General features: G+C 32.3%; 3 protein-coding genes across 11 annotated transcripts; 1 reads left to right on the top strand and 2 right to left on the bottom strand.

Annotated features, from left to right (window-relative positions):
• Positions 1-394: 394 nt before the first annotated feature.
• LOC115954894 (TMV resistance protein N-like) lies at positions 395-16815 on the bottom strand. 8 transcript variants are annotated; one of them, XM_031072889.1, is made up of 12 exons: positions 16054-16815; positions 12763-13873; positions 12325-12597; positions 10817-12238; positions 9969-10733; positions 8900-9868; positions 8718-8816; positions 4429-4480; positions 2326-2381; positions 1427-1497; positions 1223-1313; positions 395-995 (listed from the first exon to the last, which is right to left on the bottom strand). In XM_031072889.1, the coding sequence occupies exons 2-5, from the start codon at positions 13420-13422 to the stop codon at positions 9987-9989; spliced, it is 3102 nt and encodes a 1033-aa protein (XP_030928749.1). In that variant the 5' UTR covers positions 13423-13873; positions 16054-16815; the 3' UTR covers positions 395-995; positions 1223-1313; positions 1427-1497; positions 2326-2381; positions 4429-4480; positions 8718-8816; positions 8900-9868; positions 9969-9986. The 8 variants fall into 8 exon arrangements, with proteins under 8 accessions (XP_030928749.1, XP_030928747.1, XP_030928748.1 ...); XM_031072887.1 differs by having other exon boundaries at positions 1427-2381; XM_031072888.1 differs by lacking the exon at positions 4429-4480 and having other exon boundaries at positions 2266-2381.
• On the bottom strand, positions 13429-16547 carry LOC115956256 (toll/interleukin-1 receptor-like protein). Its single transcript, XM_031074686.1, has 2 exons — positions 16054-16547; positions 13429-13873 (listed from the first exon to the last, which is right to left on the bottom strand). The coding sequence occupies exons 1-2, from the start codon at positions 16545-16547 to the stop codon at positions 13429-13431; spliced, it is 939 nt and encodes a 312-aa protein (XP_030930546.1).
• Positions 16816-21493: 4678 nt separating the features above from the next.
• Positions 21494-26981, top strand: LOC115955176. 2 transcript variants are annotated; one of them, XR_004084058.1, is made up of 12 exons: positions 21494-21737; positions 22031-22084; positions 22441-22896; positions 23046-23185; positions 23291-23564; positions 23654-23750; positions 24787-24911; positions 25017-25098; positions 25186-25333; positions 25412-25569; positions 25672-25783; positions 25881-26981. XR_004084058.1 is itself a non-coding variant. In XM_031073232.1 (10 exons), the coding sequence occupies exons 3-8, from the start codon at positions 23495-23497 to the stop codon at positions 25508-25510; spliced, it is 621 nt and encodes a 206-aa protein (XP_030929092.1). In that variant the 5' UTR covers positions 22418-22896; positions 23046-23185; positions 23291-23494; the 3' UTR covers positions 25511-25569; positions 25672-25783; positions 25881-26981. The 2 variants fall into 2 exon arrangements, 1 of the variants encoding a protein (XP_030929092.1); XM_031073232.1 differs by lacking the exons at positions 21494-21737; positions 22031-22084 and having other exon boundaries at positions 22418-22896.
• The last annotated feature ends 456 nt before the right edge of the window (positions 26982-27437 follow it).

Here is a 27437-nt window from a genome sequence, read left to right as displayed (position 1 = left end):
AAAAAAAAAAAAAAAAAAAAAAAAAAAAAAAAAAAGAAGAAAAGTAGTCTGATAGTGTTAAAAAGTTATGTTTTCCCTTTTAGTTGGAACTTATGAAAGTTATCTAGTTTTAGATGAATAACCTCAGAGATTGAAGTTAAATATAGACCACCTTATCTTAAAGCAACGGACGTTTAGATTTTCGCACAGTGATAGAAAAACTCACATTGATTACTGCCAAAAAATGAGAGTAAATTAATTCAAAATCTCTGAAATTAACAGTTATGTATTAGTTTATACGCATAACATGATCGAGGACCATAATACCTAGAATATCACAACTAATAAAAATAAATACAAACTAATAAGAATTGAGGACTATAATACCTAAAGTATCACAACTGATAAAAATAAATACAAACTAATAAGAATTTCATATTTTTACAGATATTTAAAGAATCACATATCCTAGACACAAACAACAACATTCAAATTGCAAACCCGACATATATGTTGTTGAACATATTCACATTTTCTTAATCTGAAAAAACTCCTCAATATAAAATGAAAATTATTGGTCGTTTCCAGCACCCAAGGATCCACTGTACAGGAAGAGTCAAGTATGGCTCTACTTTTTAGTTTTTTCCTCCTCCCCCCCCCCCAAAAGAAAACAAAGAAGTATGGCTCTACTCGGGAAGAATTACTGCTCAACATCGACCCCTAGCTCTGAAGTTCAGCACAATATTCCTTCTTGAATTTGCAACAAAAAGTGTGAATGAGAGAGACAGGCACACACACAAATAGAGAGATATGTGTATGTGTCACTTTACTTATAGAATAGAGTCAACATCGTAGAATTGTTTGTAGCAAATTAAACACCCTTTGATGCACTAGTTGAATTCCCAACTAAATCAATAAGCAATCCATCGAGCTTTGGGAATCTCAAAGATAAATAATATTTACCACAGACTTGCTGCTATATTCTCTAGGCACTTCCATTTCAGCTTTTACACTTTCTGCATTTGAAAATTCTAGCTATTAAGAATAAATCCCAAAGACAACCAATGAAGTTGGAAATTAAGTTCTTATTATCAGATTTTGGTTCCAACTTCCAAGTTTGTCTAAGTCAAATAAATTGACATTTAAAGTCACAAATATCAGTAGTTTATAACAATATCACGAACAAACTAAGTTCATTAAAAAACTAGAATACTAAGAAAATGTACAGTATGATTTCTTTTACCTCTACTACTCTTTTTAACTTTGATATGTGCTCTTCAGGGAATGTGTACCAAAGAGAGAGCCCGATGGCTGCAAGTTTTTTGAGACTCATGCTGGTTATGAGTTATAAAGGAATAATATTCATTAATCATCCAACCTGTTAATCCAAATGAAACTAAACCAGCACTCAAACAGTCAAGCGTTGCTGATAAAAAAGAGTACCAACCTTCACACAGGCTAAAAAAGCAAATGTTCACCGAGACACCTATCACGGAGAAAACGATGGTGCTGGATAATCTGTTTCAGAAAAAAATATGATTACATACACATCAAAAACTAGTCACTCTCAACACACGAGCAAACACTGCAATATTTGACAACACACAGCTTTATTTCTTTAAAAGAATCATGCATATTCAACTTTTTCTTAGAAATTAGACATTCAAATCTAACATAATTCCTTTTTGCTAGAGAAAAAAGAACCTATTTTTAAATGAAGGCCATACCTTATACATGCCTTTTCCAGTCTTAAGTTTGTTATGCACCGTGTGCCAATCATATTCAAGAACATGAAAATATGCATTAATATATTTAAGTGTTGGTGCACTCAGCATTTTTGAAATTTTATGATAAATTTCGCACATAAAAATAACATAGACAGAATCATAAAATTATAATGCAGAAAACAATAGAATTAAACCAACTTTATCAAAACACAAAAACCACAATATCTTTTTTTTTAATCTAATATCTCCGAACTTATTTTTCAACTTTGAATTTATGCAGCATGAACTAGAACAAGGGCCACGGATATGACACAGCTGACATGCACTAACATGGGATGATCATAGGAAAATAAAACAATAAAATTAATCTGTTTCTGTTTGTGTGTTCTAACACTTGTAAGTAATAACATTAACAAGTACCTATGTGTGTGTCTCTGGCCAATTAAGCTAACAATTTAGTCCATTACATTATTAAAATAGTGGCTGTTAAACGCATAATCAGAGATGACTCACGATGCAAAAATTTAATGACAAATTCCAACAGCAAATCAAATTATACCTTTCTTAGATGTCAAGATATGCATTGCTTGCACATTGCATAATTTTTTAAAGCAATTACCTCACTGCACTATTAGAAGCCCTGGCCTTGTCCTGGATGAAGGAGAAGCCTTGGCCCTGTCCAAATAATATGGAATTGCTTGAACTGATCAAGAAATGAATGAGTATTTTGAACTGGGCAGGAACATTTACATGCACAATTAACACTATATATGCATGAGATTTTCTTTTTGCTAAGTATTTACTTGATATTGTCTTTTTGCTAAGTATGTAATTGATATTTAAACTTAATCATTGGTTACAACAGGTACAAAATTAACAAAAGGGGAAAGGAAAAATATATGCAACAAGAAACCTTTTGCTTTTATTGGTAAGTATGAACCTATTGAGTTTTGAAACCATGACCTCACCCTCAATTCCATTATTATTGGAAGAGATAGTGTCACGTCCCAAACCCGATACCCGGATTTGTGACCATGACTGGCATGCTAATATCAAGCTTAAACCTGATATTAACATGACCCAACTTAACTTTTACAAAAGCTTTCCCCTTTCCTTTCATTCTTGTTTCCTTACCTAAATGATATAACTTTTCATTTGACATTCAGAACATCTATAGTGTACTCAAAGAATAACATAATCCACCAGTTACTCAAATTCTAAATTTTACATAATACATCTCTTAATGTTTTAAGGTACACAACTTTTATTAGATCCTAAAATACACAATACTACAAAGCTAACCATCAAATGTTAATTTGGGATCTATACATTTAAAACTAAAACCAGTTCCCTCCAAAACTTGACTAAGGCTCCCTCTACTCCAAAATAAAACCTGTTGACTGAAAGAGTGGAAGGGATGAGCTACAAAGCTCAATAAACGTAAAATACATAAGAATTTAATAAGAATGCATGTAAATCAAATCATTTCATTTTATAAATATTCAGATAGGAGAACATCTTTTCATGCATAGTATTTTATACTAATTATAATAATAACTTATACGCTCTTTGTAGGAAAATAATTGTTCTTCCTTTTCTTATCAGAACAATATTACCAAAACCTTTCATATTGAATTTCTTTCATTTCTTACAAAGTCACCAAATATAAAATCGATTGTTTAGAATCATATACATACATACATATATATATATATATCAATATATATCAATATATATATTCTCATTACAAAATAATTCATTTTAACTTAAATCAAATAATTGGTAACTTTGTCTTAAACTAGAGACATCTTGACGAATAAGAAAAATTTTCTTTATAAACTTCTTCTCATAAAATATTATAACTTTCATGGTCATAAAGCTTAACGTTTCATAAAGAATAGATATCTGATAACTTTTTAACATAAACTTGTACTTTCATAAGAAGCTTTATCTTTATAGAACACTAAAACCTTTTTATTAGATTCTTTATCTTTAAAACACAACGAAATTTCAAAAACTTTTATCTTTAAAGAATAACTCTTCTTTTTATCAGAAACTTCTTCTTTCCATGAGAGTTTTTAACTTTTCACAATGTATTTAAACAAAATCATTCTCTCATGATTAATAACATAATATAACTGTTCATAAATAACATATTGGTTAGTCCATATTTGATAAATCTGTACTTATTTGGAAGACTTTTAACACCATTGTGCTAGGCATCCAGCATTCCCCACAATGCCAGGTATTCCCGGGATCACATCATAATACATGCCTTCAATCATGGGGGTAGGTTGGCATCCTCCACAAGTGGGCCGTTACCAACAAGAGTGAGTACAGCAGAGCCAGTCCCACTTTTAATGGCCAATCAGGTAACATTTTCTATGGAAAGCCAATAATTTAACACCTACTGGCTGAGTTTAGATCACCAGAGGACATAACCTGAAAACATTTTATACTTATACATCATACTGAAATTCATAGTTGGCATAACATTTCATAATAAAAGCATTTCCATTGTTTTCTTTAAACATCATGTTTGTGGAATTAGTAACAGTATCAATATGCTTAAATCATATACATAAGGTTTCGAGAACTCACGAACATATCTTTGTCTGAAACATGATTATATATCATATCTCTAATAAAAAACCTTTTAATGTATAATGTACTTTAAAATAACCTCATGACTTACCAAATACCCATATAACTTATCCCTTACCTAAAAGCAGAGAAACCAAAAGCCTACAGTCGAAGGAGTTTGGACTTGGGTACTGGTAACGCCTAAATCAAATATCAAAACTTATTACTATCAATTATACCTTAAAATAAACTTACACATTCATCTCAAAACCTATATCTTAGAACCAAGGATATCCTAATCCCACCTTAACGAGGTTCTCACAAACATATTATGCACACATTAACAAATGATATATCAAACTAAAGAAAAGCCATCAATCTCATATTTATATCATATCTCTAGAGGAGTCAACTTCATTTCAAGATGTGCTTGAGATTAGGGCAATAGTGCATGCATAAACATAAAATCCTTTAAGCATGGTCATGTAACCACATACATTCGCATGGCAACATACAGTACGTTGAACAAGATAGCAACGTGAGAAAGCGATTTAGAACCCCTCCTTTGAGTACTAAACCTTGAACCAAGTTATACAAAATATATCTATGATCCAAACATACCAAAAAATAAGCATATTAAATTATAACTCAAAACATTCACCCTAATTTTAAAATTAAATCTTCAAAGTCAGAGTTATCATTTACTGTTTACTGCTCATTTCAACAGCACATGCCTCATTTGTAAAATACAAATAGGCTATCTAAACACATCCAATCTTCATGCAATTTTACAGAGAAACTCCTCTGGATGTCAAATAAATATCATATCAATTTCAGAGTCAAATCATGAAACCATGATTTACTAAAAATCATACAAGACAACGTGCTCAAATCTGTCCTGACAGAATTTCATGCAACTTAGAATTAAACCATTATTTTTATATTGATCCAACTGCTATGAGATCACTTCCATTAGAACCATGTGTCTTAGCATTCATAAGAACTACTCCTAGCATCCTAATTCATTGTATAGAATTTAATACATAATTTATCATGCATAAACACAAAATTTGTCACAGTGACAGCTTTGCAACATTTTCTTGTAAATTCACAAACAATTATCAAATGATGGTATTTTCATATGGGGATTTTTAACACTCATTAGACATGTTAGAAAAGACTTATATATAGTCATTTAACCATTTATAGCAAAATTAAATACAACAAAATCCTAGCAATAACATCAAAAGTACTTATCCTAACTTTTTCTTACTTCCTTAGTCATACACAATTATTAATTAGTAAAAATCCTAATCTACTTTCAACAAAACCCCAACACAATTTCAAAACTTCTTAAAACAGCATATATATATATATATATATATAGACTTACAAGTTCATGATTTCCTAGTTTCACAAATCACAAATTTCAACTTCTAACAATTAGATTAGAGAACATAAAAGTGAAACTAAAGCAAACCATTCCACCATTAAAATATCCATAATAAGATGAGGTTTTTATTTACTTACCCACAAACTTTGAAGCTGAAATCTTAGGGCTAATCTTTTAATTTCTTCCTTAGAGTGAGATATATGGTTTCGGTGAGAGAGGGAGGGCTGTTGGTGAGAGAGTGAGAGAGAGAGGTGCTGCCGATAAGAACAACAAAAGAAGAAAGAAGAATAGAGACTGAAGAATAGAAGCTGAACCTTTTGGTGCAACCAAGAAAAGATAAGGGAAATATCTTGGGTGGGTCATGTGTTGGCCAAGAGAAAGAGAAAGAGGGTTGATGGGTCAACCTTTAGACTTTTTTAAAATTTACTTTCCCCCCTTTATAAGCTTATATTCTAGAAAGACCCAAACAACAATATAACTTTACATATAAACCCTTACCTTTATAAACTTCTTTCTATCATTAAAATAGCATATATACTTTATAATATCACAATATCAAAGCTTTATGCACTTAAAGTAATTAAGATAATAACAAGCATATAAACCCTTACCTTAAACACTTAATTAAACACCAATAACTATATATCTAATAACTCAACCATTTAATATAATTTCGTACATACTTAGTATATATTCATAATACAATTAACCCTTCAATTTTTTTCAATTCTTATTCAAAGGCATTATAAAATAGTATGGTTATTAAATAATCTGCTATTAATTATAAAAAGGAAGTGGCTTAAAATAATAATTAGCCACTCAAACACATTGTTTATCTATAAAGTTGGGTCGGGGTGTTACAGATAGTGTCAATTGAGCTATAGCTCATTGGTCATAAATGACCTCTTCTCCACAGTATTTTTATTTATAAGAAAGTTCCATGCATATTGTTTGCACAGGATATACAAGCATAACTATTTGCTCATGAACAATTTATACTTTTCTTTAAAGGCAATCCAACAATAAGTTTTTTAAGGTGATTCATATATATGTATATATGTGTGTGTATATATATATTCAAAATTGAATTTGTATAGATCAGTAACTCAAAGTGAAATAAGTAAGAGAATGCCAAAGAACCATAGAAAATTACTATAAATAAAACTAACTGGACGTCCTAAATTTATTCAAAAAGGATTTGCAAGTAGTCGAGACATGAAATGGTTACAGAGCTATAGTCTTCAAAGGGATAGAAGACTTGTTCAAAGCTGCAGATATAGAGATTCATTCTAACGTCTACAAAATAAGGACATCAACTCCCAAAGAAAAGACTTACATCTCTAAAGTCGAGTACCTTGTAAAAAAAGGAAAACAGCCTTTTAAACCTCTTTTCTCACTCAGTCTCTGTGAAGTCTCTCTCTCTCTCTGCAGAAAAAATAGGCAACTTTAGTGCCAAGCTGCCAACCCATATCTACTTCTATCCTTAATGCTCCTACAAACGAAACAAAAGCACTTGTTGTGTACCATAACCAGCTCCAGAAACGTGTTCTCTCTTGGGTCAGTAATAGTAATAGTAATAGGAGAAGGAGTGAAGTGAAGTGGTTGGTATAGGCTTTGGAACCAATAACAGTGCAGTGGCAGCAATGGAAGGTTATAAATTTTCTAGGAGAGGTGGATCCTGACCACACTTTCTTTCACTGAAAAGGTTCCAATTTTCTATTATATATGTTCTTATATTTAATCATTCAACTATTTGTAGATTAGACACTGAATTTGGATTTGGATTACTGCTCACAAGAGCTTAAACTGTGAAATTTAATAATTAGTAGACTAATTGGAGATAGGATTGCCAGTTTGATACCGTGACATGTCCTGATGTTATGATAAAGGAAAGTCAATTTAATCATTTAACTATTAGTCAAAGTTGATGGGAGATAGTATAGAATCTAAATTTGGATCACTGTTTAGATATCATGCTAAATTATCACTTGTTGCAAAAGTTTAAACTCAGAATTTTAATAATATTTCAACAATTAGTGTAATTAATTGGAGAAATCAACTTAGGATAACCTGTATCATATCATGATATCCTGGTAAGCTATCATTTATTGCAAAATCTTAAATTATTAATTTTAATAATCTTTTAACTATTAGTAGAGACTAATTGGGGATAGGTACTTTGAATCACCTGTATAATACCATGATGAACTATTGCTTATCCGCCTATTCAGATAGAAAAGCCTATATTTAATCGTTTAACTGTTATTTTAAGACAGATGTCTTACAAGGTTGTGTTTGACGAGAATGGTAATGTGAAGCTTGAGTGTCCAACCATAGTCAAGCAGTTTGCAGCAAAGGAGATATCTGCACCAGTCTTGAGGAAGCTTGTGGAGGATGCATCCAAGTTTTTGAATGATGAGGTGAGTAAAACAGTGATCACATGCCTGCGTACTTCAATGGTTTGTGAAGGAAGGCGACCAAAGATGTAGGCCGCATTGCAGGGTTAGATGTTTTGCAAATTATTAATGGACGTGCTGCTGCTTAGCTTACCTATGGGTTTGAGAAGAAAAACAATGAGACCAATCTGGTTTTTGACCTTGGAGGTTGTACCTTTGATGTTTCAGGTATATCAACTGCTTTGTTACATCTCTTTTAGGAATTTTATGTTATTGGTGAGTTACAGGTGCAACTGTTGAAAAATCTCACCCACAGCCCATTTATATGGGAAGAGTGTCATTGGAGGCAGAGTTCATCAAATATTTTTGGCTTCTCTCTTGCTAGTCCACTTCATATGTTTATTTCTACTTGTTGGATGAAGAAAATGAGTAGAGCTTTCGCTTATATTCTTTGTTTTCTGATCCATTTGCTGTTACTAATTACAATTTTGCATTCTATATTGTAATTTTCAACAGAGAATAAATTGGCAAAAACAGAACCTTCGGAATCAAAACACAAAAAACTGATTTTTGGAAATCAAACACACACTGATACTTCGTAGAGGAAAACCACAGAATAGCACTTGTCAAAAGGCATACCTCTCCAATAAATTTCAACACAATTCTTCAAACTTGACCCTTGTCAGAGTGGTGTCAATGTGTTTTGGGCCATTTGTAGTGGGGGTAATGAAAGGTAAACTGGAAAAACAAAAGTATATTCTTAGTAAATATGAAAAAGAGAGATCGACTTATAGAAAGAAGTTATAGAAATAGCCACATACCTAATATTGGTCTGAGTCAAAGACAACAGCTCTATTTTCACTTTCTCAGCACTCTCAGTGAGACGTAGAGCTTGCTTGTCTTTCTCGAGGACAAGTTGAAATTGCATTGAGTGATACAAAGCGCTTTCCTTCAAAGATATAGATGAAGTAATCCTTGTTGGTGTTCAACTTGGATCCCAGCTATTCAGGAACTGGTGAGGAAGATGACTAGAAAAGAGCCCAATGTGACTGTAAATCCTAATGAAGTTGTTTCTCTTGGAGCTGTTGTTCAAGTTCATATTTTTCTCCTATTGAAACCATGGCCTCACCTCCATTCCATTATTATTGGAGGAGGAAGTACCAAATGAGCTATAACTCATTGGTAATAAGTGACCTCTTCTCCACAGTATTTTTATTTATAAGAAAGTATTATTCATGTATATTGTTTGTACAGGATATACAAGCATAACTATTTGCTCATTAACAACGTTTACTTTTCTCTACAAGGCATTCTAATAATACGTTCTCAAGGTGATCCTTTTTGTGTGTGTGTGTGTATTGAAAATTGAATTTGTATATATCAGTAATTCAAAGTGAAATAAGTAAGAGAATGCCAAAGAACCTTAGAAAATTACTACAATAAAATTAATCGGAGGTAATCCTAAATTTATTCACAAAGGATTTGCAAGTAGGTGAGACATGAAATGGTTACAGAGCTATAGTCTTCAAAGTGATAGAAGACTAGTTCACAGTTGCAGATATTGTGATTCATTCTAATGTGTACAAAATAAGGACATCACCTACCAAAGAAAATACTTACATCTGTACCAGTTCCATAAAGTATGAAGTCATCAAAATACCAGAATAGAGGATCCTAGGGAACAGAATGATCATTTTTGGGCATAGAACTCTTATGTATGAGGAATTGCTTTAATCAACAGCTACAGAAATCAACCCAAGAATGCTGAAGTCGTGGCTCTGTCATCATTACTGATTCAAGTGTTTGCAATAAATACTTGAGCAAAAATTCTATAATTAAGCCTTTAATTAAGATGAGAATCCAAAAATGCAACTAAAGAAGGAGGCATACCTTGGCATCTAAGTTTGATCAAGATTTTCTTGCCTTCTTTGATGGTGGATATAACATGGAGTTGAAACCATCATTGATGTAAGCGTGGGTTGAAAGCTCTGAATCTTCTGCTCCATTGTTGACAGCCCTGGGAGTGGGATCTATCTCTTCCATTTTTGAAGTGGGACAGGTAGTGTTTTTGGGGACGTCTGGCATAGGTTGGTCGATGGTTTCTTCTTTGCATTGATGTCTACAATAGTGACAGATGCACTTTACATCGACCCCCCACCCTCTTGGATGGTTTTTAATCCAATCCACCACAACATATTGAGGCCAACCAGTCGTCGTATCCAAACGCTTCATTTCACATATTACCTCAACGTAATTTCGTTCAGATGGGCTTGACTTATTCAATTGGTCCTGCAATCTCTTATTAGATAAAGAAACTATCCACAGATGGTCGGATAATTCATCTGCATCAGTTGAAAAGAGGTGCTCTGGGCTACAACGATTGATGGAAAGGCAAACACTAAAGATTGATTTCCATGGATATTTCAGCGGTCCAAGAGCAAAACAGACAAAAAAATTATTTGGAAATTTGCAACCAACCCAAAATGATATGACATTTCCATCACTTTCATGGTTTAACTTCAACTGCTTTGGAATCTCAGTTCCTGGTGGTCTAATTATAAAAAGCAAGTGATGGAAATGAATCTCATCCCATAATATCCTACTTCTTGTTCCCTTGCAAGCTTTATTTGGTAAAATCTCGAAAAATTCTCCAATCTGCATTCAATTAGCAAATTGAATTAGGGAAGAAAGTAACAAAAATTGTTTCTTTATAAATTAATAAAAAAAGAGAGAGAAACCTGATTCAATAATCTGCTTAATGATTGTGCATTCAACGAACAACAATTTCCTAAATCCACATCTAGTATAGATTGGGGAAGCCTTGGAATTTCTTGAAGCTGCTTGCAATTTCGTATCTCAAGGACCGCTAAATTCACAAATCTGCTTAGGCTTTCAGGGATGCTAACAATATTAGTTTCAGATAGATCTAAAGAATACAATACGGGGAAGTACTCGGGTTTCATCAAAAAATCTAATTCAATTATATTATTATTGCCCCTGAAATCCAACGATGTCAACTTCAAAACCCCACCTCTGGAAAAGCCATCCAAATAATTGTATGTCTGTCTCAATTTGGCAGTTGGAATATATAGTTCATCAATAAGTTGTAATTTATAGATGTCATCCGGAAGATACCTAAGGTTTTTGCAACAACGTAAGTCTAAGAGTTGGAGCCCAGTGAGATACTCGATTGATGAAGGCAACTCTCGAATACCACTCCCCCCTAAATTTAAACTCCTTAAACATTTCATTTCTGGATGAATATTAGGAAACTTCTCAAGCCTAAAGCAATTTCTAAGATCAAACTTCGTAAGAGATTTCAACCTGAGGATGTTTGGAAGAATTTGAAGTTTTTTACAATGGCAGAGTTCCCATTCCCGAAGCTTATCAAGAATTCCAACCGACTCATGAACCTTAACTAAATTTTCACAAAACCAAAGATCCATTATTTCTAGGCTTGGGGTACAGAACTCAGGTAATTCTATAACGGACTCACACTTCCTGAGATAGAGATATTTTAAAGATATCAACTTGAGAGACTTTGGAAGAATTTGAAGTTTTCTACAACCACGGAGATTCCATATCTGAAGCTTATCAAGAAATCCAAGTGACTCATGAACCTTAGCTAAATTTTGACAATAACTATGATCCAAATTTTCTAGGCTCGGGGTACAAAACTCAGGTAATTCTGTAATGGACTCACACTCCCTGAGATAGAGATATTTTAAAGATATCAACTTGAGAGACTTTGGAAGAATTTGAAGTTTTCTACAACCACGGAGATCCCATATTTGAAGCTTATCAAGAAATCCAAGTGACTCATGAACCTTAGCTAAATTTTGACAATAACTATGATCCAAATTTTCTAGGCTCGGGGTACAGAACTTAGGTAATTCTGTAATGGACTCACACTCCCTGAGATAGAGATATTTTAAAGATTTCAACTTGAGAGACTTCGGAAGAATTTGAAGTTTTCTACAACCACAGAGATCCCATATTTGAAGCTTATCAAGAAATCCAAGTGACTCATGAACCTTAGCTAAATTTTGACAATAACTATGATCCAATATTTCTAGGCTTGGGGTATGAAACTCAGGTAATTCTGTAATGGACTCACACTCGGAGAGAGTGATACGTTTTAAATATTTTAGCTGGATTTCCTGTAGAAGAAAAATAAAAATTATATTCATCCAACATTCAAATAAAATTTAAATAAATCATAATTTATAAATACTAATATTTATACCAATTTGAATGTTGTCTCCAATCTAATAAGACTACGTGGCATCTCAAGTTCAACAAGTTGTCGAGGATAATAGTTAGATGGCAAGGAAAATGAAAATTCAGGCCATTGAAGCAATGTTAACCCATTGGGGAGATATTCAAGTTCTTCACAAATGCGTACGTTACGAACTATAAGAAATTTGAGATTTTTCATCTTTTCAAAAGCTTTAGCTCCTATTGGCATCATGATTGGTTGAGGTGAGTAGCACATAATGCCTCGAATTTTACTTGATCCCTAGTTGGACAAAGCATTAGTTACACTAAATAATAGAACAATAAAAAATTTGAAAAATTAAAAAAACATATCCAAATAAAATTAAAATTTCTTCATCGTTAAAAAGAAAATTAAATAAATGGAAAAAAACTAATTTGGAAAAAAGAGATGCAAAAGAGCTTATACCATATTTGTAGTTAGTATTTCTTCAGCATCCTCAAAACACCATATCCTACTACGTTCTCCTAGCTCTTCTGATTCTTGTTGAACAATTTCTCTCCCCATTTGTTGAAGCAAGTCATGCATCCACAACTCGCCAAATTGACCAACAGTTATGAGACACTTATCAATAAGTTTTCCAATTCCATAACCTGGATATGATTTGCAAGCATCTAATATATTCTCTACACAACTCCTATTGAATCCCTTAAAGAAACATGCAATATCCAAAAAAATATCCTTTTCGGTCTTTTCAAGTCCATCATAACTTATTTTGAGCTTTTCCACAATTTTTTTGTGAGGAATGTTTTTATGCTTTTCGAACGCACTTTTCCAATCACATATACTTTTTCCACACAAATCAGAACCTATTATTTTAAGAGCTAATGGAAGGCCATTGGCATAATGTATGATTTGCTCTGCAACTTCTAAATAATCTTTCTTAGGTTCAATTTTTGGGAAGGCATGCAGGTTGAAGAGTTCATGAGATTCAGATTGATTTAATTCCTTAAGCTCATAAATTGGAAGATCTTTTCCAAGAATGTTTAGCACGTGTTTGTCTCTTGTTGTTATAATGACTCTGCTTCCTAGTGCAAACCAATTACATTCTCCAAGTAAATTTACCATCACTTCTTATTCAGCCACATTGTCAAGAATTAAAAGAAATCTTGTAAGACAAAGTCTTTCCTTTATCATGATAATTCCTTCGGGTACACTGTCTACCTTTATATACATGCCCCGTGAGATCTTAGAAAGAAGCGTCTCTTGTAGTTTGATCATGTCATCATTTGTACTCGACTTTTCTTTGACATCCTCTAGAAAGTAACTCAATTCAAAACAATTAGCGATTCTGTTATAAATAGCCTTTGCAATTGTAGTCTTACCTACTCCTCCAAGACCATAAATCCCTACCATGCGAACATCATTTGACTTCAAATCTAAAAGAGATTGTATAGCATCCGCACGAGATTCTATTCCAACTGGGTGTTCAGTAACAAATAACTGAGTGCGATTCAATTTAGTAACTGATATCTCTTTAATAATTCTTTGGATAAATTGAGTTTCAGATTCATTACAACTGTCACACACAAAGAATAAGAAACAGATAATAAGTTAGACAAATTGAAAATATACATAGATGGTTCTTTCATGTACAAAGAGTTCAAAAGCTCAAAAGTTATTGTGGATTGGAGTAGTAAGTTCATCTAATAGGTAGTGCCTAGGGGCAAGGATATTGTACTAGATTTGTAACTTCTCTTTAGGGGTGTTCGTAGTGCAGTGTGGTGCGGTTTTGGGCCATTTTTAGCACCGCACTTTGTGCTGCGGTTTAGCTAAAACCATAACTGTACCACATCTTATTTTTGTGATCACATGTGCGATACGGTGCTGTTTAAAGTTTAGCCAAAACCATAACCGCACTGTACCTCATTTTCCCGGTCACATATGCGGTACGATGTATAAAATGCGGTTTAAATGATTTGAAGTTGGTATATTTTTCAAATTTTGGGCTTTTTCTACCCAACCCAAAACTAATTTTTCCCTTTGTTTTGGTCCAAGTTTTAAACTATTAAGCTAGTTTTTCTTTATTTTAGGCTGGCTTTCCTAATCAACACTTGCTAAGATTATCAAACTTTTTTTTTTTTTAAAACTAGGGTTATTAAACTATTAATAATATATTTAATATTAAAAATAATTAAATATATTAATATATAGAGAGGGTGCGGTGTGGTTATGCCATTTTGCGGACGTTTAGGTGTGGTTTTTGCGGTTTGGTGAACACCCCTACTTCTCTTCATATGGTGAATTGCCCTATTTGGGTTGGGTTGCCCTTGTAATCATTTTTTTTTCATTGGAGATGTACCTCTATCAGTTTTTTTTTCACTTCCTCATTATACGTTATGTTACTTGTTTATTACTTTTATTGTTTGCTTTATTGATTTGTGACTTGATGGTTTCATTGATTAAATCTTTAAAATTTGGTTGGTATAATTGGGAATTAATTCACAATTGCGTTGCATTTTAACTTTGGGAATTAATTCATCCCCAAGACTATTTTACTGTTGAATTCCATGAGTGAGAAGATAATTTTTTTTTTTTTTTGGTGAGCTACAATAGATTCTCAATTAAAAGAGTTAAATAATTGTTTTAGTGAGCATGAAATTAAGTTTCTTTCAATGTCATTATTGAATAGATATTTTTTCAGCTACAATAGATTATCAATTAAAAGAATTAATTTATGGTTTTATTAAGCATGCAATAAAGTTGATTATTCTTAACTTAGCATTACATCTTCAAGAGGCCAATGATTTTTTTTTTAGAATTGATGATAGATATTTGTTTGTTGAGAGAACAATTACTAACAAGATTTTACATATCATGAAAAACTATTATTATAAACAAAAGTTTATCATTATGGACATAATGATGTTTAACACTCAAGCTTTAAAAAAAATTTTAAAAAAAAAAAAATTTAGAATTGTACAAATAGATGGTAGGGACTAGAAAATCAATAACTCATCAACTTGTTTTTAGAGTGGTTTGTTATGTACTTTCTTATCTAAGATTTATTGTAACTACAAAGCTCAAAACAAAATGAGAAGACGATTATCTAACGCTCTTTGATGGAAAGAGAAATTGCTATTAAATTTATATATATTTGTTAATTGAAAGAGAAATTGCTATTAAATTTAGAACAAAATTAATTATAGATTACTCCATTTTGTAGAATAAAAAAGAATATCAAATGCTATCTTGATAGATCATATATAAGTGAGTTGAAATATATTCAAAACAGTTTTTTTTCTTTGTTTTTGTTTATATTTTATTAATATGAATAAAAACAAAGATATTTTTTACATATTAATGTAGTTTGAGCTTTAGTAATTAGTAACTTCCTATGTGATTTTTTTATTATTCATGATTGGGCTTGCCAAAGATGAAATCATAATTCCCTCGTAACCTGTTTCTAATCCATGATAGGGCCTATTGAAGATGATTTAAAGTTTTTAACTCATAAATGCATACAAGAATTAATAGTCATAATTGGTAAAATTATACGGCGTTAATTTTTTTTTTTTTTTTTAATTTCTACCATCGACTTTTTATAACTTAATTAACTACATCTTTAGTAGAAGATTCTATGAAAAACAGGATACTTTCATAATTCAGCATTTAGCGAAAACATTTTTTTTTCCCGGAATCCATAACAAAACTATTAAAATTCTATAACTTATAGAAGAGCAGTGAATAGTTACATACCCCTCCTTGTAATGCAACCCAGACAAGCCAGTTGCTTTAATCAAAGCAGTCCTCCACCTCTGAACCTTCTCCACATTATCCTTCAAATTTTCTTCATGTTGAGTTAGCGCTGCTCCAAACTTTCCCTTTTGTTTACGAATTTCTGACGGATCCACTTTGTAAAATACAGGTAGAACGAATAGTCCGTTATTCCTCCACTCAAGAATCTTTACAAGTTCATCTAAGCACCAACTAGAAGATGCATAATTTTCAGAGAACAAAACAACCGAACTCTTTGACAATTCAATAGTTTTAAGAAGTTCCATTGAAATTTCTTCTCCTCTTGGAAGTTCATTGTCAATAAAGGTGTTAAAACCCTTATCACATAAAGCTTGATATAAATGACTTGTAAAATTATAGCGGGTGTCTTCACCTCTGAAACTTAAGAAAACATCATAGGTGAATTGGGGAGAGAAAGAAGAAGAGGAAGCTCCGTCGTTGATCTGGGTGGCCATACCGGAGAGTATATCGGATTTCGGCAGATTAATGGATATCGGCCGGTACAAACTTGAAGCAGGAAACGTCACGGATCGATTTGTCAGTGATTGGGATGAACTGCGGCACCAGCTGTGTGTTTATGGATCTAAAGGCTTGAACTCAGGGAGAGAGAGACTTGAGAGAGAAATATATCTGAGATCTGAAGACTCTTGGAAGTGGGAATAGATTAACGCGTGTGAAAAAACTGAAGAGGCCCAAGAGACATAATAGCGCGGCGAAAACTACAAAAACACTTGGAAATTAGAATACAAGTCAAACTGAAAAGACAAAATTGGCTATTTTTATATTAATAAATAAATAAAATGAAAAGACGCGTTAATTAGTATTGGGTTATTAATATCTGATAAAAAGCTGATGGGTTGCGTCCCTAACGACACTTCAGCAATTTGTAAAATATTTGCAGAATAGTGTGTGTTCGTATCTTTATTTATAAACAAGGTTGTCAAAATCGGGATCCTACGTAAAATCATTAGAGGTATGTGGGATCGTGAATCGTAGGATCGGATCGTGGATCGTAAGATCCTACATTATTTAAGGAAAAAACAAAAAATACACATTAGTATGTTAAATAATCATATAAATTATAGATTCATTAATATAATTACCATACATTATTACATCCATTTGCAAGCATCATTTAAAGAGGCTAAAAACTTCAAAATGTGACACTCTATTGGGATTTTTTTATTTGAGTCCAACTGACACTCTCTCTACGTTAGAGTGGAAAAACTTAGTCTATTGGGATTTTATTTTTTATTTGGGTTCAACTGAACCTTCTGTCAAGTTAAAGAAGATTATAAGAAACCAAAGTTGTTTAGGATCGTCAAAATCATGCGATCCTACCGATCCTGAACGATCGCTAAGATCCTTGAAAGATCTAGATCGTTTTGAGTAGGTAGAATCGTGAAATCGTAGGATCGTAAGATCCAGATCGGGATTTTGACAACCATGCTTATAAGTTAATAACAAACAAACAAAAAAGTCCGAGATGAGAAAGTTGTGTTTGTATTTGGTTAGGTTGCTTAAATAATCGTTTTGGTTAGTTAGACAACGCAACATTTATTTTCATAATATTTAAATAATATTATTAAAACAACATTATTAAATGAATCGAAAGTATTAGAAAATTATATTTTAAGTTTAAAATAAGTTCAATAATAAGTCTTCCTTCTCAAAAAAAAAAAAATTTAAATGAGTATTTGTAAAAAAATATAAAAAGTTATGGTTGCAAAATATAGTTTTGGGTTTCAAAAACACTCTTTTAAATTTCTAAAATGCCTAACCAAACAATCCGAAGTTAGGGGTTGTTTGGTAGTGTATTTTAAACAATAGTTTACAATGTTTAAATAACATTACATGTATTTTCACGTATTTTTTCACTCACACGCATTTTTAAAAAATATAAATAACACTATTAGAACAACATTACCAAATATACCTAAATTTGTGTAAGGAAATCCTCAAATGAATAAGTTTGTTGGAGCCAATTTAGTGTTCTGATAGTGTTAAAAACTTGTGTTTACCCTTTTTAAGTTGGGACTGTGAAACAGTGAAAGGGTGTTTTGTTCTTAAACTTTCAACATGCGAATATTGTGCATGGATGCTTGTCTTTGCAAAAATTTAGCAGATGCACCCCAGAAAATGAAAATTTTACACTCTCCTTTTGCAACATCGAAAACGTTAAATTTAATACCAATTTCACTTGAAAAAAAAAAAAAAAAAACCTATTTACAAACAGACTTAACTGAAAATATGATTGATGTCAACCCAAAAAAAAGATTGAAAGTTGCTTAAAGTTGTAAATGAGCTGGTATTAAAAATTCAAACTTGTTTATTGAGTTTGAACTTATTACCAAATAAGATTAAATGTTCAAGTTTGGTACATATATTTGTTGAGCAAGCTTGAGCACCTTTTATGTTGATTAAGAACTTCTTCTTTTTTCGTATACAAGACATGCTAACATGTATTGACACTACTAATTAATCCAAACTGAAATCAACATAAACTATAAGAAGGAAAAAAAAAAAAAAAAAAGACTTATGATGGAGAAAAAAAAAAACATTAAGGGTTTGTTTGATATGTGTGTTTAAATAACAGTTTTCAATTTTTTTAAAAATACGTGTGGGTAAAAAAGTGGATAGAAATACATGTAATGTTATTTAAAAACTGAAAACATGTGTTTAAAATTATGTACCAAATAACCCCTAAAACATATCAACTAGAAGTAGAGTTATAAAAAAAATAAATATATAAAATTCATTAATTTAATGCAGAGATGTAAGGGAAAAAAAATCCACCAAAAGAGAAAGTCGAAAGAAAGAGAGAAGGCAATGACCTTTTTGGAAAGCTCTAAGTGAGAAGTGATAGTAATAAACTAAATAAAGATGTTCATATACTTCATTACATTAATGCGCGTTGTAAAAAAAAAAAAAAAAAAAAAAGGAAGAAATAATAGTGGCTCCCACTTTCTCTCATTATGAAAATGCAAAACGTCTAAGACACCCTGGTTGGAAAATTGCATTGGGGAAACTTCGTGGAGAAAGGATCTCTACTTTTATTCACTAATAGGTAAGTAATAAATCAAGTGACACTTTATCAATTGCACCATTGTTTTGCCTCTTTCGGATATATTAGAGTATCTACAGTAGTGGAGCTAAAAATTTAGCTTTTTAACTCCATCAAAAGTTACTTTATCTATTTTACCTATAGATATGCTACAGCAGTGAATCTATTTTAGCTTTCAATACAATAAAATAATATAAATATCACAATAAAATAATATATCTTCTACAATAAAATAATATATCCTACAACCAAAAAAAATCCACAGCACCATCCATAACCACCTATACCATCAACCCACCACCATCACCGGCCACAACCACCACTCTACTTTGGCAACCATAACACAACATAGAAAAAAACAAAAAAACAAAACAAAACAAAACAAAACCACAACAAAACAAAACCACAACCGCAGTGGCTGGGACGGCGTGGGGTGAGGCGATCGGTGGCTGGGAAGGCATAGGGTGAGGCGATCGGTGGCTGGGACAGCGTGGGGTGAGGCGATCGACGGCTAGGATGGTGTGGGTTGAGGCGATCGGCGACTGGGAAGGCATGGGCTGAGGTGATCGACTGCTGGGACGGCATGGGCTGAGGCGGCGGTAAATTGAGAGATGAGAAATGAGAGCTTAAGAGCTTTGGGAGCTTGAGAGTGACTGAGAGAGAGGACGGTGAGATAAAAGAAATGAAAAAAATAACCAAAGCAGTATTATTTTAATCCGGGGGTGAATAAACAATTAATTTTTTTTTTTAGATGTCTGCTACAGTGCACATCTAAAGATAGATGTGCACTGTAGCAGTTCAGCTAAAATTTATACCTATGCCTCCACTGTTGCTTGGCCCTTTTTAGTATCATGGTGAAGCTAAAATAGCATTATAACTATTTAGCTTCACTGCTACAAATGCTCTTAGATTAGGAGCCACTATCTCATAAAAAACAAAAGAAAAAAGAGGTTAGTGTTACTGTAATTCAATGTATTAAAAAATCGGTTTTCATGAATTTTTTTGGTCATACTTCTGCTTCCACTCATTTTTTCGGATGCTTGCCTTTGCCAAAATTACACTCTCCTTTTGCAATATGGAAAACGTTAAATTTTACTTGAAAAAAAAATTAATTAATAAATAAATAAATAAAAAACACCTACAAACAGATTTAACTAGAAATATGATTGTTGTCAACCCAAAAAAAGAAGAAAAAAGATAGATTCTTTATATCACATAGAGTAGTAAATGAGCTAGTATTCAAATTTCAAACTTGTTTATTAAGTTTCAGCTCATTATCAAACAAGATTAAATGTTCAAGCTTGGTGTATATGTTTGTCAAGTAAGCTTGTGCTTGTTTATGAACTATTTGATTAACTCTTTTTTTTATATGCAAGACACGCTAACACGAATTGACATCCCTAATAAATCCAAACTAAAATCAACATAAACTTTATGAAGGAAAGTGAAGACTTGTGATGGGAAATTAAAAAACACATCATTAAAACATATATATCAACTAAAAGTAGAGTTATAAAAAATAATTATATAAAAATTCATTAATTTAAAGCAGACGTGTAAGAAAAAAAAATCAACTAAAGGAAGAAAAAAAAAAGGAATAGAGAGAGAAATCACTTTTTGGAAAGCTCTAGGTAATGTTCGTACATGAATGCGCGTTGTAAAAAAAGGGGGAAGAAAAATGATTCCCACTCTCTCTTTATTGAAACTAGGAGAAGTTAATTCCATAGAACTCAATTTTTTTCATAATTAAAAAGTCATCAAGAACTTCTGGATTGGGTGCATCCGGAGTCAACAACTTGATAGGCTTTGGTCAATCGACATGTAGTAGTCTTCCTTGTTACTTCACATGGAGATGCATGTGACACTTTCTGCTCTATCTCTTGTCATCTTCCAAGAAATTGCTCCTTTATTTACTTGTCTCTTGATAGTACACCGTGCATGGGGCAATTTCTGCTCTAATCTATCTCTTGTCAATTGTCATCTTCCAATAAATTGATCCTTCATTTCTTTGTCTCTTGATAGTACACTGTGTATTTTCTCCTTTGACAGACTCCTCCAGCTGGATGCCATTATTTATAATTATATTTGATATTTTTTTAATCTATTTTTATATATTAATCTATTAATCTATATATAAAATAATAGGTGAAGCAGAGAAAAATTCAAATTGTAATTCCAATTAGAATTCTAATTTTGTGCCATTTGTCTCTGCCACCTGTATTCAATTACTCCATAATCTGTGAGCCACGTGGGGACCGCAAAATAATATTAATCTAGGTGTCACTAATTAATTCATAAATTTCATATGGATTTACCTTGAAAGAATCTGTAATTTAAGACTCTTTCTCTTCTTTCTCGGCTCTTTGCCTCCTCCCCTTCTTATTTGCACGACTCTTCCTTTCTCCAATTCTTCATGTCCCGGTTCAGTTGCCTCTATCTCTAAAAAATCAAAGAGCCACAACTATTAAATGAAAGAAAGAGGTCTTTGTCCTTGGAACAAGACCCAAACTCCCATTGGAGTCGTTCTCTTTCTCGGCAACAGTATTAACCCAGACCCAGAGCGACGAGTCCATACAAAAAGGTTGCTCTTTCTCTAACTCTTCGACTGTATCCATTTTAGTACGAAGAAATGGAGTATTATGGTTTCTTAACCTTCAATGCATCAGACATTTATGAATCGTTTTAACTTTATTTAGTTTTACTGATCAGTTAATGTTGATAATTACTTTAGTTTGAGTGTTGTTGGTTTTGAAATTCAATTTGGATTACAAGAGTCTATTAATTTGTTTCCACCTAATTATTTCTTTATGTAATTTCTTAGCCCACCAAGGAGCTTAAATATAATTGCAATCTTGTGATTTTGTTTTTCTAAAGGTGATACAATGAAGATTGAGGAAGCAAAGAGCACATACTCCTAAGGAAATATAAGTAAATTCTTTTTCCTTTCTTTTAGTGAATTTTCTTTTTTTGAATAATTTTAATATTATTTTTTCTATGATTAATGTTGCATGTTTGTTTTCTATTTGATAACAAGATAGCATCTTTTTTTTTTTTAATCTTTATTGGCTTGAGAACAAGTTAATATCTTTATTTGATATCTAATTGCGTGGTCTTTTTTTTTTCTCCATTCTTTGAGGTTTGCATGTGAAACGATTTCTGGGTTTGTGAGGGTTTGTGAAATTGAAGGGTTTTTATTTTATTTTGTCCTGCAACAAAAAATATATATAGTGGTACTTCATGTTGGTGCTTTTGCTCCTAAGATTGGCCTTTTGATTATGTTATAGTGATCTCCTCCGCTATTATTGACCCGTTGCAAGTTGAGAGCACATTTCAACTCTCCATCAACAATGAAGCAAAAGTAGTGTATTCCTAATGGAAGCATCATAGTAACAGAAGCACTTTTTCCTATATTCTGCAAGTCCTCCCTGTTGAAGAAAGAAAGAAAGAAAGGGGGGAGCTCATCAATATCAAATTATGAAGTTAAAGGAGAAAAATAAATTAAGTTGAAACTTGGAAAATGAAAAGTTATGTTACTTAGTCTGCCAGTTGTTCCACGATCCCACCACAGATACTACATTGCCACCACCATACCATGTGATTTCAACAGAAATCAATCTTCCACTGAAGTAATTCTCATTATGCACCATGCTTCCTGGCAATGGATGCCGCTTTTTAGACTATATAAATTCACAAGGTGTAAATTCAAGAGGTGTTGGCATGGGAGTCACAAAAACCTGCAGGTAAAATGTAAAATGAGCTTAAATCCTCATATAAACATTTTGTGCATTGTTTACATTGTTTTTAAAGTAAAACTTCCATTATCATTTTTAATAGTATCTCTAATACATTTACATTTTATTGCAACTATGCGGTATAACAATGTCCAAAGGATACAGCTTTCTTGATCAAATATCTGATGCTAAGGAGACATGGAGAATTAGAGTGAGAATATGCAGAATGTGGAAAGCAGTGAATAAGAGAAGTGGAAATAACTTCATCAGTCTTGACATGATCTTTATCGATGAAAAGGTTATCATACTTGACAACAATAAAATGTTTGAATCTTTCAACTATTAGTTGTATTTGTAATATAATATATAAACTAACTTTTGACTTCTATTTCCCTTTTTACAGAAAAGCTTAATGCATGCAATTGTAAGAAAGAATGTGTTTCAGAAATTTAGTACCATCCTACGTGAATGAGGAACCTTTATCACTTCAAACTTTAAAGTAATCGTGACAAATAAAGGTTATAGACTGGTTTCAAATGACCTGAACATCATTTTCCTCTTAACAACTTCGGTTAAGGAGTGCAATGAAGAAAGTGAACTCATACCTATGCATGCCTTTGAATTTGCAACATATGATTGTATCAACAATCGTTTGAATGACAATTCTTACCTAACAGGTAAATTATGTTTTACTTCACCTCTTCCCCATTTTAATTAATCAAAATTCATCCTTCAAACATTATTTTTTACGTGTACAAACTTGCAGATATGATTGGCAAACTTACTGCTGTTGGACCCATTGAACAAGTTCACTTTCACAACGGCTCTACAAATATAAGAAATCTCCAAATTCTACTACCTGAGTAATGAACATTTCATTTTACTCCCATTTACCTCAAAATAATTCTTTTGTTTCTTCATGTGACTCTGTTTGCCATTCTGACAAAATTAAATGATAAAAGAAATATATGAATGTCTCTGAACCCATGCACTTTTATTTCTATTCATCTTCCTTCCAACTGGGTTTGAGCCCACCACCCTATTTATATGAAAAACTATCCTTTTTTAATATTTGAACTATAAATATCTACTTGAAAAGTACTTCTATCTCAGTTTGAACACTAATGACCAGATTGGACTTTTGAACCTGGCTGTGTTGCACATTTATGGTTATAGAGTTCAACTCTATTATAATTAATCGAATATAAATGTTAAGTTTTATTTCAGTAACATTCAATAATTATTATTAATTTTATAGTATGGATGGGAAGCCGGGTTGGGTTAAGACCTTCCAGTCTTGCACACACTGTTAAGTTGACTAGGTACCATTTCTAAATGGAGTTTAGAGAGGGTTTCACTTAATATAATTCTATTTAAAAATTGAACATGAGATGCACATTGCACCCATCATAAAAGTTATACTTGAATTTCAAATTGCATATTTTGAAATCTTTCAGACTATTTAATGGAGATGGTTTCAGTAATATTGGACTCATTGCTACAATAGGTATTGGTTATGGCATGTGATTTTGGCAGGCCTGCCATGAAACCATGCTATTAAGTATCAAAAGATTCAAAACTGTGAAAATTATTTAACAATGTTCCCAATTCCTTTATGTGATCACTTATTCAACACGTTTATCTGTTAAGTATGAGCTTACTATGGTTCTATTATTCAATTAAATTTGTTTGTTTGAAGTAACTTCTTTCTCCTTTTAGGCTTCCTATGTGTTCCCTTTTACTTTACATGGTTGTGTAAATATAGAGGTGAATTGCTTATTCAAGTTTTCCACTCTTTCAATTATTAACACTAAGATTGTTTTTAACTACTGTATTTAATCATGAATGGTAGCAAATCTCACATTTTAATGTCTTTTGAATGCTATAATGTACCATTAGGGACAAAGAGCTAAAAATATCATTGTGGGATGAAAGTGCTGAAACAATTACTGAAAATGACTTCAAAGAAGATGAAGGTCCTTCTATAATTATTGTTACTTCAACAACTGTAAAAGCATTCCAAGGTACTGAAAGATAGGTAGTATATGTATATATCACTTTTTATATAATAATAAAAAAAAAATGTGTATAACAAATTCTTCAATGTGTTTTATGGTTCTTTTAATAAGGCAAACTGAATCTTAACACCACAAGTGCAACTAAAGTTTACGTCAATTTGGACATTACAGAGGTTTCTGAGCTCATTGACAGGTTCATAAACATTTACTTTACTAATTCTCTATGATGGATTATGAATGGATTTTTTTAATTAAAAATTTTATCTCTTCCTTTCTTCAGATATAAAGTTGTTGAGGATGAATACGATAATGTTGTTCGATCTATTCCAACACATGACAAAAAACCCAAATTTGAATCAGAATTGATATTGCAAACTACGATGTCATTGGCAGAAATTAAAGCACTAGAATGGGTGGAAGGAGTCAAGGTTTTCTTTATCTTGAAATATTTCAAATCTAAATCTTTATTATTCAATCAAAACTAACTAGAATGACTAATTTTGTAGGAAAGATTTTTTACCTGTTATGCGGATATTGTAAACATAGAAACAAAATTAGGGTGGAATTATATCTCATGTCAACTTTGCAAGCGAAAAGTAAAATAACAAAATAATATGTTTTGGTGCAACAGTTGCAATTCTGAATCTCAGTTCCCTATGCCTAGGTAACTAAATTCTACATTGTTTATACTATATAACTGTTCAAATGATTGCATAGGAAAACAAAATGAAGCACACTTTCTAACTTCTCTCATTATTATATACAGTTACAAACTACAAATCCAAGTGAAGGATCATACTGGGACAGCTTCTTTTGTTCTTTTTGATAAAGATGCAGAAAAAATAATTCAAAAAACTGCTATGGAACTTTCTTCAAAAGTATCTAAACTAAATTCTTAACCACTTCCAAATTTATGCTTAAACATAATGTTTTTATTATACTAACAATTTATGGGCCTTACATCATGTTGTGCAGAATCAAGAGCCAAATAAAGTACCTCAAGAAATTCAAAGCTTGCTTGGAAAATCTTATACATTCCAAATAAAAGTTGATGATTACAATGTCAAAGAGGGATGGGAAGTTTACACTGTCACAAGTGTCTTTAAATCTGAGTCTAACAAACACTCAGGAAATGTTGTTGCTGACAACATTCAGATTAAACCATCAGAAACACTGTTCAGCCATGACCAAACTATTGCAAACAATTCTATTGCTACTTCAGATATTAAATTACTTACAAGCCAGGTGAAGGTGGCCACTGAGCATTGCTTGAAGGGACAAAAAAGATCAAAAGTAGGAAAAAAAAGAAAGCCATGAAGAGGGGAAGAAAGAAGAATGAAAGGAAGCTATAATGTGGAGAGAGTAGGATGATTGTGAGTGTGCATGAAAGGTGAGAAAATGAGAGACAGAACTTCCAGAATTGAGACAAGGTGTACATGAAAGAAGAGTATGGCATTACTGTTCGATATAAATAACAGGATTAGTGGGTCCCTCTAAGAGGGGTACAAGCAAATGACTCATGAGGAAATTGATTATTATTAGGACTCAAAACTAATCAAATTGCTCACAATTAAAAGAAACCCTGAAAAGCTCTAGAGCTCTGCACAATAATAGACTTGGTAACAATAAGTACAGTAATACTAATAAGTAGTAAATGTATGAACCATTTCTCAAAACGAATTTTTTTGTTCTTTTCTTTCTAAAACTACTTTCTTTCATGCTCTTAATGAAAAGAACAACCTGTTATCTTTGTTTGCATGGTTGGAAACCTACGAAAAGAAGTTGCAATGAAATGCATAAGTACTGGTAGTAGATTTTGAGAGTACGTGTAGTTCTCAATGAAACGCAGAAGTACTGGTAGTACATTTTCAGAGTACTGGTAGTAGAGAGACTTGAGATTGGGAGTAGAGAGAACGAAGACTTCTAAGATTGAGAGTGAGATTTTGATTTAGTATTGAGAAGTGAAAACAGATCTAAGATGGGATTGAACTCCTTGAAGACTTAGGTTTGCGTGTGGATTCGGTGGAACAGTGTTTGAGATGGGATTTCCCTTTCGATCTTAGCATTTTGAGCTTCTATCTTCTGGTGATTTGATCTTTGCTTTTGCTGATTTGATTTTTGCTTTTGCAAACTCAGTTTCACGAGCTCACCTCAAGAACCGAGAGATATATATCTCTTTTTTTTCCCTTTACTCTTAAACTTTCGGTCGGGTTGGTTATACGGATTTTCAAACCCTTAACCCACTGTCCAAACAGAATATTCAGGTTTACTAAGAAAACAAACCAAATCCAACTGATCAGAGGCTTCGGGTCAACCTACTGGTCTAAGGGTCTGTCGGATTCGGCCTTAAAACAAGGCCACCTCCCCATCGAAGCAAATTAAATTAATAAGATAAATTAAAGTCACAATATTGTTAACAACATATTTCATAATTACCTTATTTATATGATAAGTTATTGACGGTAGTCAAGAAAGTAATGTTATTGTCCTAACGATGACTCCAAAAATCAATAACAATTTACTAACTCAATA

The sequence above is a fragment of the Quercus lobata genome, chromosome 8 (assembly GCF_001633185.2).
Source record: "Quercus lobata isolate SW786 chromosome 8, ValleyOak3.0 Primary Assembly, whole genome shotgun sequence".
Lineage (NCBI taxonomy): Eukaryota > Viridiplantae > Streptophyta > Magnoliopsida > Fagales > Fagaceae > Quercus > Quercus lobata.
Note: the sequence above shows the minus strand (reverse complement) of the source record. Positions and strands in the feature narration are given on the sequence as shown.

Coding starts and splice junctions, on each gene's coding strand:
- LOC115956256 (XM_031074686.1), bottom strand. CDS start 16,547: ATGGCCACCCAGATCAACGACGGAGCTTCCTCTTCTTCTTTCTCTCCC. Junction 13,874..16,053: donor GGGTTGCATTACAAGGAGGG/GTATGTAACTAT, acceptor TGTGTGTGACAG/TTGTAATGAATCTGAAACTC.
- LOC115954894 (XM_031072887.1), bottom strand. CDS start 13,422: ATGGTAAATTTACTTGGAGAATGTAATTGGTTTGCACTAGGAAGCAGA. Junction 12,598..12,762: donor AAATACTAACTACAAATATG/GTATAAGCTCTT, acceptor TTGTCCAACTAG/GGATCAAGTAAAATTCGAGG. Junction 10,734..10,816: donor TAAGCAGATTATTGAATCAG/GTTTCTCTCTCT, acceptor AATTGAATGCAG/ATTGGAGAATTTTTCGAGAT.
- LOC115955176 (XM_031073232.1), top strand. CDS start 23,495: ATGCATGCCTTTGAATTTGCAACATATGATTGTATCAACAATCGTTTG. Junction 24,912..25,016: donor AACTGTAAAAGCATTCCAAG/GTACTGAAAGAT, acceptor TCTTTTAATAAG/GCAAACTGAATCTTAACACC. Junction 25,099..25,185: donor GTTTCTGAGCTCATTGACAG/GTTCATAAACAT, acceptor TCCTTTCTTCAG/ATATAAAGTTGTTGAGGATG.